The sequence below is a fragment of the Camelus bactrianus genome, chromosome 36 (genome assembly GCF_048773025.1).
Source record: "Camelus bactrianus isolate YW-2024 breed Bactrian camel chromosome 36, ASM4877302v1, whole genome shotgun sequence".
NCBI classification, from domain to species: Eukaryota; Metazoa; Chordata; class Mammalia; order Artiodactyla; family Camelidae; genus Camelus; species Camelus bactrianus.
In genome coordinates this window covers 811,062-827,583 of record NC_133574.1, presented here as the reverse complement: position 1 = coordinate 827,583, position 16,522 = coordinate 811,062, and the positions used below count along the sequence as shown (strand labels likewise).

At 46.4% G+C, this 16,522-nt stretch overlaps 1 protein-coding gene across 1 annotated transcript in view; it reads right to left on the bottom strand.

Moving 5' to 3' along the window:
• The window catches only part of LOC105065164 (ATP-binding cassette sub-family A member 13), a 120,785-nt gene that overhangs the window by 15,947 nt on the left and 88,316 nt on the right, over positions 1–16,522 (bottom strand). Inside the window, exons 26-29 of the mRNA XM_074358602.1 lie at positions 16,158–16,411; positions 13,641–13,833; positions 10,395–10,504; positions 2,802–2,952 (exon numbers count right to left, since the gene is read on the bottom strand). Coding sequence (XP_074214703.1) covers positions 2,802–2,952; positions 10,395–10,504; positions 13,641–13,833; positions 16,158–16,411 — 708 coding nt within the window. The remainder of the gene's footprint in view (positions 1–2,801; positions 2,953–10,394; positions 10,505–13,640; positions 13,834–16,157; positions 16,412–16,522) is intronic.

The following is a 16,522-nucleotide window of genomic DNA, read 5'->3' as shown; positions in this document are numbered from 1 at the left end:
AATAATAATAACGCGGATAATTGTAAGAATGAAACATTGAGGACTTCTAAAAACATCAGGGTAATACTTATGCCTCCCAACAAAAAGTCTGAATATAAACTGCACCGTGGCCTCCTCTGTGCTGCCTCAGGGTAACACGGAAAGAATTCAGGGGTATCTCGTGACCCCGTCTCTGACTCATGCCTCCTCGTCCCCCTCTCGCCTTCGTGTCATTTCTGGCTCCTTCTAACAGAGCGGAAGGGGACTGGAAGAAACCTCCAGGAGGAAGGCGGAATCTGCAGAGAAGGTAAAAGGCAAGACACAGTCGGGGGTTCCCTGATGGACATTTGCAGGTTTTAACAAAAATGAGGTGGCTAAGCCTTAACTCTTCTATTCCAGGGGCAAACACACACACACACACAGAAGCCCCACTGGCAGGTGGGTGAGTGTGGCGTGGTGTCCTGGTACGACGCTAACGTTTAAATCATCCGACAGGTTTCCCTAGCAATCCGGACCACGTTACCCCGTCTCCTGAATCACTGTGTTACAACTTTAGATATTTTTTTTAAACCAGATTAATTGAATTCAGACTCAAATACAGGCACAGCACAAAAGGACGTGGTGCGGACAAAGGGGGGACAAGGAAAGGCTTACGTCAACCTGCCAGACTTCAACTCGAGGTGAATGAAGACCTCTTCTCGCTGAACTGAATGAACTCCTGGGGGGCGGGGGGAGCGGGGCTGCGACCAGACAGACGCAGGAGAGACCGGCCGACGGGCTGGAGGCGAGCGGGGACCCCGGACGCAGGCGGAGCCCAGAGAAAGGCGCGGGCCCCGGGGGGGGGGGGGGGGGAGGGGCGCGGAGCAAGGCGAGGACCTTCCCCGCAGGCACGGGGGTCTGGCTCTAGAATCACGTTCCGGTCAGAACAGGTGACAGCCCGGGGAAGGGGAGCTAAGTAGGCAGCAGACGCGGTGGGAGAGCACACGAGGGCCAGCCGCCAGGGAGGCCAGCAGGAGAGGCTCCCTCTCAGGGGAACCCCGGTAACCCCCTGCGGTGGCCTCGTCTGTGGCCACCAAAGGGGTGCACAAAATCAGACAGCCCTTCACGACGCCGGAAATTTCCGTCTCACACAAGCAATCGCAACACGCACACGCCAGGCATCAAAATCGCATCTCCACCCACAGCCCCGCGGGCGGCTTCTCTGATTTCAAAGCGAACCCCCGACACCCCCGCCATGCAACTTGGGAAGCGTTCCCGCCCCGTCTGAGCCTCAGCCTCCCCGTCTGTGAAATGGGGATGAGCCTCTCACCCGCCTCCTCGGGATACTCTACTTAGAACCGTACCCGGCCCAGGGCACGTAAACTACTGTTTTCCGTGACTTTTTTTAATAATCCCCCAGTCACTGAGTGATGAGCACGTTAGAACAGACACACCAGTGCCGTATTTCAAATAATTCTAAAATCTATAGGAGGGGGAAACGTGCCACAAACGGAGCTAGCGACTCCTCCGGGAAGCCGTGTGCTGACATCTTCCAAAGCCCCGAGCAGGCAGCAGTGGCAGATTCACAAAAGGAATGAAGCCACTCCTAATTGGCCACCATGAAAATCACTTTTTTTGTTTTTCCCTGCAGAGGAGCTCAGGCAAACAAGCCTGGAAGACGGCTGAGTATCGGGAGCAATTGCCCTGCATGACAGGAGGCAGCAAGCCTCACTGGATTAACAAGAACGCGTCCAAAGGGCACGCGTCCCCGGGGAGAACGAAGGAGCCGGCTTCCCGTGTTTACCAAGCATCGGCCTCTTTAATCAAAGCCCAGCCAGGGGAGCCGACCGAGATAAACACCAATTAAAGACGGAGACGGAGATTAGCCCTGGGTTTCAGTACTTGCTTCTGTGGGCGGACACTTGTCTCCGCTTTATTAAGATGGGAGGTGGCCCTGGACCCCTCCGAGGATGTGGAGAGACTTCCTTCCAGTGGGACTTAAAGCTACAGAGCGTAACTAAGAAACGAAGGCTGAGGCATGAGCCGCAGCCCAGAGAATGAATTTTCATGGACCAGTGAAGGAGACGGCTGTTAGTTTTGTCTCCCGCGCATCCCACGATGCCTCGTCTCCTGCAGAACCTCATTGAAAATGCATGACTGTTGCCACTTATTTCTGCTCCAACTTGAGAAACCAGAAAGGCAAGAGGCACTCTACCTCCACGGTGAGGTGCGGGGAAGGTAAGACGGCGCCCTGAGCTCCTGCCGTCCCGGCGGCTTCCCACTCGGATGAGCTGTCAATCAAGGCTGTCAGCGCCACTTTGCTGACCGCCGCTCGAACCAGGCAGAGTGGCAGCTGCCTCTTGTCCTCGCCGTGGTGCCCACCCTTCTCCCCATCACGGACATGGATGGGGACGACCGCAGCCCCCTCCCCTCCTCCTGAGCCCACCCGGGCAGCTGTCGGTCAGCCCATCCTTTCCAACAACCCATCCAATTCTGCGCACTTCTCTGCGGGTCCTGGGGATACTGTGTTTACAGCATTTGCTCCTGAATACAGACTAACCACCCAGTAAATGTAACAGATGCTGGGAGAGGAAACTGGGCAGGAAACAAAATTGCAAATGATGCTTCGCTTGAGCTTTGACCACAAGACTTCCTCCCCAGGGGGATCTATTTTAAATATGTAACATTCACACGTTTGATGGTGTTTCCTTCAGCATCATCACATGGGAAATGTTTCAGGGACATTTATCTGATACTGTGGGTTTTTACTATGGGATGAGAGAGGTGTTGGCCAAGCACTCCCCAGCGGGTCCCCTTTTCTGGAAAACCTCAGAAGGTCTCACCTCGGGGATGCACTGCTTTGGAATCCCACGGAGGCAGCAGTAATAGTGGAGATGCTCCCAGCCGGTCAGGAAGTCGTCCAGGGCGTCCTGCTGCGGACAGTAGCCAATACGAACGCCGGCCGCACCAGCCGAAGACAGACGCACGTCCTCTCTGCAAAGAAAAGCCGCAGCACCGTCCAGAACATTCGACTTTCCAGACACACGTCGCCCGTTTCTTAAATCGGGCTCATCCGTAAGAAGTCAGTTTGTCCGGTGCAGTTCGTTAACTTAGCATAAACGGGTCCAATCAATGAGTAACTATTTATAGGAACACCTAATAAATCAACGGCTCAAGCATCATTCAGGATCAGATTTTTAAAAATCACTTTTTTTGTGATAACAGGACTGTGTATCTGTCGTTGAACATATGGAAAAATGGGGGGCCCCAAAGGAAAAATTCCTGGTCCCAGGATTTGATGATTCCTACCACTAATCTTTCAGTGTTAATCTTTTAAGTGAAGTTACGCTACCCAAGTGCAGGGTGAGGATTATAGGAAAGTGTACGCACTTAGAGAAAAAAGAACTCTTGTTCTATTTCTAATTTTAACATTAAGACATACTCCCCGTGGAAGATTGTAAACTACTTCGCTGCGATCATGTTTAACATTTCGGTTATTTTGAACCATTGACGTGTTTCAGGGTGTTTTTACATAAATAGAATCATAAAGTCTGTAAAGATTCCTGAGAACCCCTTCGAAAGGAAAATTCCTGTTCCCTAGATGGATAATAATGTAAAGAGACCTTGCTGGGGAATCATGACTGCTACGGAGGCTACTGTTAGTACGAAGCACCTCCCGCTCAAAGCTTGAATCTCTCAGTTGCACAGTTTTCATTAAGAATTGGCGCCTATCCATGTGGGTGGTTTAGTAGACTGTTTGCAGACAGGAGCCCGGGGCTACTGAACCACCGTGGAACTAGGTACTCAGAGAGCATTAAAGACGTGTTAAGTCAAAGCATAGCGTGGTTTTCCCAGCTCTATTTTATTAGCTTAAATACCTGATTCTGTGACTAGCTGTTAATTCTTTTTTTAAACAATTTTCTAATTAAAGTATAGTCAATTTACAATGTTGTGTTAATTCCTGGCATACAGCATAGTAACTATATACACTGATATATATATGTTTCTATATTAATTTTCATTATAGTCCATTACAGGGTATTGAATACAGTTGTCTGTTTTATACAGTTAAGACCTTGTCGTTTATCTCTTCTATATGTAATAGTCAGCATCTGCAAATCCCGAACTCCCAATGTATTCCTCCCCACCCACTTTTCCCCCCAATAACCATAAGCTTTTCTGTCTGTGAGTCTGAGTCTGTTTCTGTTTCATCAGTAAGTTCATTTGTGTCCTTTTATTTTTTCAGATTCCATATATAAGTGACATCACATGGTGTTTTTCGTTCTCTTTCTGGCTTACGTCACCTAGAACAACGATCTCCAGGTCCATCTGTGTTGCTGCCAATGGCATGATTTTATTAAAATTTGGGGGAAATAATGGTCCAGAAGAGATCAACCTGGCACCTCATAGTTCAGGTGGATGAGACCCATTTTCAATGGTGTCATGTTATGATCCAGATGGAGATACTGAGTGGGCGTGGCCTCGTGCAAATCTGCATAAAAGGGACGTTGGAGCATAAGGAGGCTCTGGAGTCAGGCAAGCGTTCAATGGCCAAACCAGAGTTCATTGTCACTGACTTAGGAGAGGACAAGTCCCTCACAGACACCTTCCAGCCCATTTCTGCGCGACGCTAACCAAACATTTTCTAAATCAGAACCACTGTCGATCACACTCACGGGTTCCTAGAAAACGCCCACATCTACTTTTCAGTTTCCACACTTGTCTTGGAGCTGCTCAACCTGATCAAGAAAGTCATAACACCCTGCATGCTTCATGCTCCAACACCGCTCGGAAAGGCCAGGCAGTTCTCAGTTGAAACCTAAAAATGAACTTCAAGTGGCTTCCATCACGAAGCCTGCTGACTCACTTACATTTCCCTGTATTTAACAGTATAACACATCAAGAAATTCTGGAAATTAAATAAAATGTCTGGAGCCTTCCGAGGGGCCTTTGCCAAACCAATGGTTTAATGTTTGAAAAGGGTTTATGGAAGTTGCATTTTTTACTTTTAGGCGTTTAATTTTCTCTGGATGCCAGGCAGTTTGTAAGCTGCCAAAGTAGGTCAGAAAGGACCAAGAACGGACTGTTCAGTGGTCCAGGTTTGATTTGCTTCCCAGCCAGCATTTTAAGCATGTTGCCTTCAAAATGCTTGATGTTTTGCTGACACCGTCCACGTCTCCTTGCTCGGCTTCCCCGCTGACTCACCCCGCACCTGCCGTCAGGCGAGTGGGGGCCGCTCTCACGACTGACCCTGGGTAACTGCACCGTCAGGGAGCTGGGCTCCTCAGTGCCAGGACACGAGCCCCGTGTCAGGAAACTCCCCTGAGCCCACCCAGAATCCCCACAAAGGCTGGGTTCCCAGCAGCCGAACCCTCCAGCACTTCAAGTGAGGATGCCAAAAGCTAAAAGCAACATCACAAAAAATACTTAGCTCATAAAGGGGTGCAAGAGGGAAGCTGATACTTTAGACCAAAGTTGTTCCCACACAAAGCCCACAGCCTTTAAAACACACGCCTTCCCAATCTGTGTAACAGCTCAAAGCTAAATGGCAGCGTCATTCTCCACGGAACTCACAACGTGATAGTGTCATTACAGACGTGAATACCAAACGTGCACTGTTTATGCTGCATGATCTTGGGCATCACCTTGCATATTCAAAGGGAACAAATTATATCAAAATCGCAACTTTCTCCCTGTTTGTCTCAGGCTGCACATTTCCCTTCAACAGTTTTGTCTAGGAAGAAAAAGGAAAAAGAACATGAGTGATGGTGCATTCGTCCCTTTGAAAGGAGAGTCTGTATTTCAGGGAAAGTAAGATTGAGTACAAACGCTTCCCCCAAAGAAGAAGAAAAATAAAGACCCCATCTTTCGCCCCGCCAGTGGTTCCTTCTCTACGTCTCTCATGGTTGATTAAAAATTCATTCTTCAGAAAATCCTGACTCAAAGTTCTCAGCCTTGGAATCAAACCTGACTGTACTTTTTCCAATGCCCTCGTTCAAGTTTTGTGTAGCCATTATGCAAAACAGTATGGCGATCCCTCAAAAACAGACTTACCCTATGATCCAGCAATCCCACTCCTGGGCATATATCCAGAGGAAACTCTAATTTGAAAAGACGCCTGCACCCCAATGTTCACAGCAGCACTATTTACAATAGCCAAGACATGGGAACAGCCTAAATGTCCATCGACAGAGATGACTGGATAAAGAAGATGTGGTATATTTATACAATGGAATACTACTCAGCCATAAAAAAGGATAAACTAATGCTATTTGCAGCAACATGGATGGACCTCAAGGGCATTATGCTAAGTGAAATAAGTCAGACAGAGAAAGGCAAGTATCATTATGATATCACTTATATGTGGAATCTAAAAAAAAGATACAAATATTTTATTTACAAACCAAAAATAGACTGTTGGACACAGAAAACAAACATAGTTACCAAAGGGAAAAGGGGGGAGGGATAAATTAGGAGTCTGAGGTTTGCAGATACACACCACTGTATATAAAGTGGATAAACAACAAGGTCCTACTGTACAGCACAGGGAACTCTATTCAATACCTTGTAACAAGCTATAATGGAAAAGAATCTGAAATCATATACATACGTTTGTGAAAAAACAAAGAAAAAAACTGTGCAATAGCGACATGGCTCATTATATGCTGGTGTGGAAACCAATAGGATGTGAGGCAGTCCTGAAAAATCCGATACAATGTAAATCAAACAGCAGGTGAAATGAATGAAAATAATGCTGTTATCACAACAGTGTATTTATGTACATATGCATATGTATATATGTATAAAGATACACAGATTTTTTTCCAAAACTGGGACTTCAAGAATCAAAATAACTTTACTATAAAATTATAGAGGTGTTTCCTTCATTGCTCCCCTAACTATATTAGTGCAGTTAAATTGCCATTTAATTTAAAACAGAGATAAATTTTCCAGTAATTCCTAGTTGGGGAGGTTATGATTTAAATTACTCCTGTTTGTGACTCCTGTAAGTGTAAAGGAACGGAAGGCTTTTAGTAGCCATAAACGGGCTCTATGTCTTTTTTTATATTGGTATTTCAGCGGTTTAAATGAGGCAGAGGAATCTGTATATAAATTCCTAAGTGCCATGCACATAGCACTTAGCAATTTGATGGTGGAACAGCACTTAACAGTTACTGCTCACATGAATCCTGTGATGGTGATCATTTAAGACAGGAGGAAGCTAAGGGGGAAAAAACTCTGCCCCCCTGGTACACATTCAAACCACGTGGGCTCCAAAAATGTTGGCCTGAAACGTGAAAAGGAATCCTTGAGTTTTTCTATTGCTTATTATTTAATTATCTGGCAGTTTCACACACTATCGTGATACAAGAGTCGAAAAATACAGGAAGGAAAAACGAACCAGTAGGAATGATCTTGAATTCCCTACTGCGACGTAACAGTGGTTGACCTGTCCGAAAAAAGTCCAGCTTTCTCAATCACGCATTTATTTCATCATTTCTGTGCGTATCCTTGCTGCTCAGAAGGGGGCCTGTGGCTTAATCAGCACTGGCCGATGGGACTCCTGCAGTCAGGGGGCTGCTCTGCACGTGCTGCCTGAAACGGGAGAGGCCGGAACGCTCCCGAAACGTTGCTGGTGCCGCAGAGAAATTAGATGCATCGCTCAGTTTATTTCCGCTGGAGCTTAGAAGGGACTGTTCTGAGCCACTGCAAACCCACCTGCACACCTCTGTGACGTGTCTCCTCGCCTCCTCTTTTGTTTGTGTTTGGAATTCTGCAGTTTTCACTATAAAATGTCCAGGTATGGACATCTTCAGACTGAAGAGTCATCTTTTTTAGCAATCCTGGAGAATTCTTGGCTATCACGTCTTCAAATGGACACTTTATTCCCTTGTCTCTGTTCCACCACTCACAAATCTAATTAAACCCGTGCTGGGCTTGCCTTCCCAGCCTTCGTAGCTCTTCATTTCCCTTTCATGTATTTTGCATAAGCTGTAAATTACATATTTTTAATCCAGCAATTATGTTTTGTTGTTAATTTCAAGAACCATCTTTTTCAATCTTAGAAAGTGGTTTTTTTGTCCCCCCCTAAATCTCAGATTCCTTATCAGTTCAATTAAGATCACAGCCTCTTCCCAAAGTTGTTACAATTATGAGACAAGATCAAGAAAGCTACGCCCCTAATGTAAAGCTGGTGCACTGGGCTCACCAAACACAAGCACGTGTGATCTGTGGCCTTCAGTCTCCCAACCTATGGCCGCTGTCCTTGCAGCGGGAGCTCGAGATAGCGCCAGAACAAACGGCAACGATCCGTTTGGAAACAAGCTCTTCCGGCACACCTTAGCCTCACGTTTGAGAACAGACATTCATCAAAAGGAACAATGTAAACAAGATAGCTGTTCTGATAACAGAGTCTCAAAGGAAAGGCGAGAGAAACTCTAATAGAATGAGTGACCGACCTGACGGGTGTCAATTAAGTGGTAGGATATTAGGAGCGCCAGGGGCAGAGAGGTATATACTATATACCGACTGGCTAAGTCGTTAAAAATTCCATTGTGTCCTAATTACACGTTTAATCCCCCGAATACCAATGTGCAATTAACATTACAAATAATCAGGGTTAAAAATATAATTAATGCAAGTGTGATTTTGTTATAATTATACTAATTACATGGATGTGTAGCATAATAAGGGTCTTCCAGACCATGATGAGGATGTAAATGTATCCTTCCTCTCCAGACTGGCTATTTGAATTTCATTTTCTAATTATTTTACAAATGACGGAATGGAATGAGAAAGCCTTCCAGGGGTGAGAGAATAAACCATCTATTTCTGTTTTCTTTTCAAATTCTGATGCTTTTGTCCAGAGGTATTTGTCAGTGGAGAAGTCAGGAGAGAAATAAAAGCACCACACTTCAGCAAAAACACCTTCTTACTTGTCCGACGACGGAGAAAAATGCACAACGCAACACTCGAGAGTCACATCAGCGTGACTCCTTTTCAGAATGTCCTGGGATATACAACTCTATTCCCACAAAGCTCACTCACTCACTTCACTGATTAATTCTACTTTCTGTTCTTGAACACAATTAGTTCCAAATATTGACCTTTTTAAAAACACTTTTTTTTTTATTTGAATTACCGTCAGTTAACAATGTGTCGGTTTCTGGTGCACAGCACACCGTCCCAGTCATGCAGATACATACATATACTCATTTTCATATTCTTTTTCCATTAAAGGTTATTGCAAGGTATTGAATATAGTTCCTTGTGCTCTACAGAAGACATCTGTTTTTATTTATATTTTTACATATAGTAGTTAATGTTTGAAAATCTCAAACTCCCAATCTATCCCTTCCCACCGCCTTCTCCCCCAGTAACCGTAAGATTGTTTACTATGTCTGCAAGTCTGTTTCTGTTTTGTAGATGAGTTCATAGTGTCCTCTTTTTACCTTTTTTTTTTTGAGTGTACATGTGAGTGATATCATATGATATTTGTCTTTCTCTGTCTGGCTTACTTCACTTAGCATGATGATCTCCAGGTCCACCCATGTTGCTGCAAATGGCATTATTTCATTATTTTTCATGACTGAGTAGTATTCCATTATATAAATATACCGCAGCTTCTTTACCCCTAAGTTCTGTTTCTACAATGACCTTCAGAGAGCGAACAGCAGGCATGGAGCTTTCTCTGTCTGAGTTCAACAACACAGTCCTGAAATCTCTTACCAAGTTACCGTGAATTCACTACAGCAGGACAAAGAGAAAAGATGTAATGCCGGGTGTGTGACTGAAACTCGATGCTGTGCACCAGAAACCGACACAACATTGTAAATCGACTTTACTTCAATTTAAAAAAGGATGCAAAAAAAAAAATCTATGCTGGGAACTTGTCGTAGGGTACTGCAAATAAGAAAAGTGGGATATAGGATGGAACATGGGAACAAGTACAGTATTAGGATGCACGCAGGTGGCTTGTGGAGGAGGAGCTGGAGAATTGCTCTACCACCCGAAAGACGAGGTCTAGATGGCCAGACACATGAGAGCATCCAGCCCCTCCCGGCACCTCCATGTCAGTGAGGCACTGGACGCTCCACCCGACAGCAAAACGCAGAAAGAACCAGCCCCTGGCCGCTTCCTGCTCACCTGAGCTACGCAGCGCAGGGAGCAGCCGGACACCTGAAGCCCACCCGGTGCCCCTGAAAGGGGTCAGCCCTTGGCTGCTTCTTGCCAACACCTCCTTGACCGTTTGGCCAGAAATACCAAGTTCATTTCATTCACATTTCATCGTCTTTTGAGGAGTGCTCATTGGAAGTTGCATTTGGAGGACAATGAGACCCTCAGACCCTGGTTCATGGGACTCAGGGGGTGCTGGGGGCTTCCTGGGCTGACGGTTATCTCAATAAGCAGCAAAAACGATTAAATCTGGACCTTACCCCATGGGTGTCCTGATGACGGCGTGTCCGGAGGTCGGAGGGGTGTCGCCATTCAGCATTTTGAACATGGTGGTCTTCCCAGCTCCGTTCTCCCCTAAGAGCCCAAAACACTGAAAGGGGAAAACAAGGTAAACAATAAAAGCAAGATTGCATCACATGGAAACACCTAAATGTCCACCAACAAATGACTGGATAAAAAAGTTGTGGTGTATTTATACAGTAGAATATTACTCTGCCATGAAAAAGAATAACATAATACCATTTGCAGCTACATGGATGGACCTGGAGAATTATCATTCTAAGTGAAGGAAATCAGAAAGAAAAATACCATATGATATCACTTATACGTGAGTCTGAAAAAAAAAAGAGGACACTATGAACTCATCTACAAAACAGAAACAGACTCACAGGCATAGTAAACAAACTGATGGTTACCTGGGAAAGGGGGAGGGAAGGGATAAATTTGGGAGTTTGAGATTTACAAATGTTAGCCATTATATATAAAAATATATTTTTAATTGTGCTCTACACTGGAATTTGACACAACATTGTAAATGATTATAAATCAATAAAAAATGTTAAAAAATAGATTTTTAAAAATTTTTCTACTGTATAGCACAGGGAACTATGTTCAATATCTTGTAATAACTTTTAATGGAAAAAAATATGAGAATGAATATTTGTATGTCTATGCGTGACTGGGACATTGTGCTGTGCACCAGAAATCAACACATTGTAACCGACTGTACTTCGATTAAAAAAAATTCTATCAGAGACACACTTGCTTTCAGCCAATGCTGAGTTGCTATTTGGGGTCTGGGTTATTTGCAGACTTTTACAGTAAAAAATAAAGGACTTTCTGGCTCACAAAGGACTTTTGAACTTGAAAAAAATTTTTTTAAAGAAATGTGCATTGTTATTATTTCTGAAATCGGGTGGTATTAAAGTCGTGTTAACAGTTTCAGCATTAATTCACAGACAAGCAAATTCATGCCTGGAAAATTCAAGAGAAGGGGACGACGTAAATGCGAAACACAGCAAATTACGCTGAGGTGTCCTGCCCTACCTGCAGCCAGTCCAGCAAGCTCCTAACGAAGCCTGTTTGATAAACATAATATTTTTTTTTGAAGTCACAGCATCGTAGTCCTTTTTATGCCCCTGACTTCCTTGCATGGTTTAAAGCACTTCGTCAAAATATTCTCAGCATCCGCCTCTCTTCGGTAGACCTCGTCTGTCTCCTGCGCCCCAGGACGTTCTCAGCTGGAGATCCTGCGGCCAGAGCCGAAACGGTCCGGTGATTCTCCCGGGACACCCGCCCTGATGCCCGGGCACCGCCGGCTACCGACGTGCTGGCTTCCTGGCTCCTTGAGTCCTAGAAGCACGTTTGTGCCTGGACCTCCTGGCGTCACGCCCACCTAGGCATCACGGAACCCGATTTTGTGCCTTGGATGCCAGCCGCTTCCGTGAATCCGCAGCTGCTTCCATATCCACATTCGTCCTCCTTTGACGGATGCACGGGCCCATTCTGCCCCAGACCCACCCTGCCCCGGTCACCCCCGGGGCGGAGAAACACACCTGAGCTGGCTGCCCAAGGTCCAATGGCATCTCCCTCGCCAGACTCTCTATTCTTCAATCTGAACCTTTCTTTTTAATAAAGCTCCCTCCCTGCCTCCTCCTGCCCGGCCGCCCTGTGTGGACTTACAGCTCCGTCCACGCCGGTCCACTCAGGGGTCCTTCCACCCCGCCCCATCTCATGCTGCTACGGAACAGGGTACATGTGTATGCCCTTCCATTTCTTACACAATTATTTTTTTTTTTAATTGAAGTGTAGTCAGTGTCCGTTCCTGGTGTTCAGCACAATGTCCCAGCCATGCAGATACACACATATATTTGTTCTCATATTTTTTTTCATTAACGGTTATTACAAGATATTGAACATAGTTCCCTATGCTACACAGTAGAAAAAAAAATTTTAATCTCTTTTTATATGTAGTGGCTAACATTTGTAAATCTCAAACTCCCGAATGCGTCCCTTCCCACCCCCTTTCCCCGGTAACCATAAGATTGTTTATTAAGTCTGCAAGTCCATTTCTGTGTTGTAGATCTTACACAAATATTCATTCCTGGAGGGACAGGGGCACATCTGAGCCATCTCTGTCTCTTCTGTGGGTCCTTTCATCCCATCTTGGCAATTAAACTGAGATGCTGAGAAAATGTCTAGCAAGGGGAACCCCGATGAGACTGGCATCTTGGGCCATTTCACACACCTAGAGCACCTCTCTTACGAAGGTTTCCAAGTTCTTCTCTTACCCCTTGAGCTTAGAATTACCATGGAGAGGCAGTGGCAAAACTAAAGATTATTTTTTTAAAGCAAAGGTTAAAAAAAAAAATAGCTCAATAGGGTGGTGAAGTTTGCGTAGCTGGTTTTAAAGTTGGGTAGGAAACTATTGTAAAAAAAAAAAACTTCAGCATCCTGTCCTCTCTGAGCACACAGCTCTGTGCAGGGTGCAAGGAGATTCCTGGATGGACTCAGAGCAATCTCTCAGCTTCTCTTTACCTAATGATACTCAGCTCTGAAATGCCGGTTCTCCGCTCAGAGCAGAGGGACCACATACCCTAATTTGAATTTCCCAGAAGCTTGGAACAACATGACTGCAAAGTTGTCTCTTATTTGTAAAAGTTTACTCAAGTTAATCATTTCCAGAACGATCTTCTTCCGTGCATGAAGCACAAGTCAGGAACGATTTATACGACTCCTGTCCCATTCAGATTGCATATTTCTGCTAGAATTAATGTCGTATTCATGAAAAAAAAATTCTGAGTTATTATTACAGGGTGTGAGTGTGTTTACCTTTGCAGAACAGCGTTTCACTAGATGGGCAGAAGTGGCCACTTACAGGGGACTGACACCCAAGCCAGAGTTCGATGTGGTTGCCCTGATTAGTTGGATTTATAAAATATTTGCACTCAATAGAAAAATCATCCCCTAGCCCAAACAATCATTAAAACTCCTCAATCACTTATATTTTTTAAAAAAAATTTTGAAATGGAATAAACCCCATCAACCAGCAAAGTTTGCACTAGGAAAGAGCCGACTGACTCTCTACTCGGATTCTGCAGAAATTCCTGACACGTGAAGGCTGCTTTTAGCTCTGATTTCAAGGACTCTGAGACGAACAGAAGCAGGCCAACAATGAGAGGAACGCGGTTGTGCAGCAGGGAAGTAGCAACGAGAAGCGTTTTTACCTCCCCTCTCCGTATGCCCAAGCTCACGTCCTGCACAGCGGTGGTTCTCCTGCAAAAGCTTCTGTAACTTTTACTGAGGTTGCACAACACGAGGATGTCTCCTTCGGTTCTCCCTTTCAACACCCTCATTTGCTCCTTTTCAACGTCTATGTCCTTAGAAAATGTGACTGTGCCCTGCATGGCAGGGGGACGCCTGGAGAGAGAAGTCAGAGTTAATGCGACGGGAAGAATCCAGACAGAGAGGCGGCTCACGGGTCACCCGAACAGAAGACACGGGCTTCAAGGACGAGCCATGGTCCACGTGCCCCAGTTCCGCCATCCTGGGGACTGATCAGCACACAGATTCAGCGTTCACCCCTTCACGCCAGGGAAACGCGCGTGTGCCTGCTAGTGATGTGGATGGACACCGAACCAGGACGACTTTTCAATTTGATGAACAATGAAGTCATTATTCATGACTATTTTGTGCTAGACGGACAAATGGTGGGTCACAGAATAAAAATAAATCAACTCACCTAAGTGCTTTTAGCAAACAGGAATGTAATCAAGTCGGGGACACGCCAAAGGACCCAAACGCTACACACCTGTGGCGTATGCTGGATTACGTACAAGAATTAAATGCAAGCCCTTTGCACAACGCCTGGCCCAACAGACTTAACCAGTGTCTGTCAGACGAATGCAAGTTTAATTTTCAACTCTAATTTATTTGCTCTAAATCGGAGCTGCTTGCTTCTCCATTCTTCCTCGCGCTTTGCATTCTGGCGCATTTGAGCTTCCAAGTGAATCTCCGTTTCTGCAAACTGTCATATGTCAGTATTTTAATAACTGAAAAGAGTGCAGACAAGATCCTGCAGTGGCTCACGGCGAAAAAGAATGCGACGATGAACGTATGTATGTTCACGCATAACTGAAAAACTGTGCTCTGCACTGGCATTTGACACGACATGGTAAAATGATTATAAATCCATAAAAAAATTAAAAAATTAAAAAATTAAAAAAAATAAACTGACTGCAACTCAATTAAAAAAATCATATCATGGAGACAGTGTTGTGCCAACATCAATTTCCTGGCTTTCTCAGTGTCACATTGTCATGAAATATATTATTATATGATCACGATGTCTCTGGGAGAAGCTGGGTGAAGGGGGCCTAGGAACTCTGCACTAGTTCTGCTATTTGTTGAGAGTCTTAAACTATTTTAAAATAAAAAATGGATTAAAAATACAATGAAACAGCCACTGCTGGACCCAAGTGCTCTCAGATCTTTTCTTGGCTTTTTTTTCCCCATAGTTGAAATCACCATTGGACAAATAGATAATGTTTTTAACACAACAGAGATGATGAGAAAATACAGGGAGACACTCCGGGGTCTATGTTATAGCATATAATCCACATAGTAACCAAAAGCACGAGACAGGGACTGACGGGGGTGCAAATAAGAAAGGCAGGCCTCTGCGGGGTGGTCACTGGCGGGAGCGGGCCGTGGGGGGCTTCCCAGACGCTGAGAGCCCTCGGTCTGGAAGAAGGGAGCTCAGGTGTGTCCAAGCAGTGGGAATCATCGAATTTGAACCTTTTCTGCTCGACAGCTCCTCTTGCCCCGCTGAGCGTGCACCCCTCGGCCCTTCTGCCTGGCCTGCCTTCCAGGGGTCTGTTCTCACTCTGCCAGGAAACATGCTCCCTTACTCCTCCTGCTTCCCGAACCCACCCCGAGGCACCCACGTCGGCAGTTCTGACCGCCTCCTCGTCAGTCTCCTGGGAAAGTTCACAAATCCTCCCCGGGTCTCGGCCCGGGAGCTTCTGATCTCAGGGTCCCGGGGTGAGGGGTCCACGCCTGCACAGCTTGTTTACATCCTGAGTAACTCCTTTGGGTGAAGGACAACGCGGCCTCGCAATGATCCAACGTGCAGTGCACCCACCTGGGCTCAGAAATGCGCCCCTCAGCCATCTTCCAACGGCGACCACAGACAATGCCATCCGTTTCACAACGGAAGCATCCTGTTGGGCACTAGTCGTCGCAGAACCTTGCAGTACAGCTAAGGTCAGAAGGGGCACGCGGCCCTGGGCCGTGGGGCTGCCCGGACCCAGCCGGCATCTGGGGTACAGAGCGCAGAGTCCCGCTCCAGACCAGACAGGGAATAAACAGGGCACCCCGCCCCCCAAACCCACCCAGCCTGACTGGTACGTGGCCAGAGCTCAGGTTCTGACGGAGACCTGGATTCTGAGACGGCAACCAGCAGGGCCGCAGGACGGAAGCAAGTGCAGGGGAGGGGAGGGCGGCGCCCCGGTGGCCCCACGCCAGGAGCGGGCCGTGGGCCACCACTCTGGAGGGGAGGCATTGCTACTAATAGCAGGTTATCACCACTGAACTTCCAAACCAACGAAACAAACCAAGAAAACACAAAACCTGAGCTGTTAGAGCAGCGTGCAAAGCTGATCAGACGCACGTCTCATCCTGCAGCCTCCAGGATGGAGTCTGCCCTCCCTCTCCATCCAGAAGTGGGTGCCCCGGGGACGTACCTGGACCGCTGCAGAAGGTCCCCGTGCAGCAGAACCCTCAGGAGGAGCAGAACCGTGCCTTGCGAGGCCAGCTGCACAAAGATCCAGCCCAGGAAGTTCATCTCAAAGGGGCTCACGTAGGAGTCCACGCCGAAGCTGTGGGTCAGGTCGTACTTGATCTGATTGTAGCACAGTTCTATCAGGCCCTGGCCCAGGCAGAACTGAGGGAAAACTGTGAACACCCACTTGAGGACGTCGTAGATGCTCTGCAAATTCTGCGCAGGGAAAGAAAGAGAAAGCGAATGAAGGACGCTTCACGATGTCCATTCCTCCTTGTCCCAGGTGCCCGAGGACACCTGCGGGCGGCCAGCAAAGCCACGACGCGC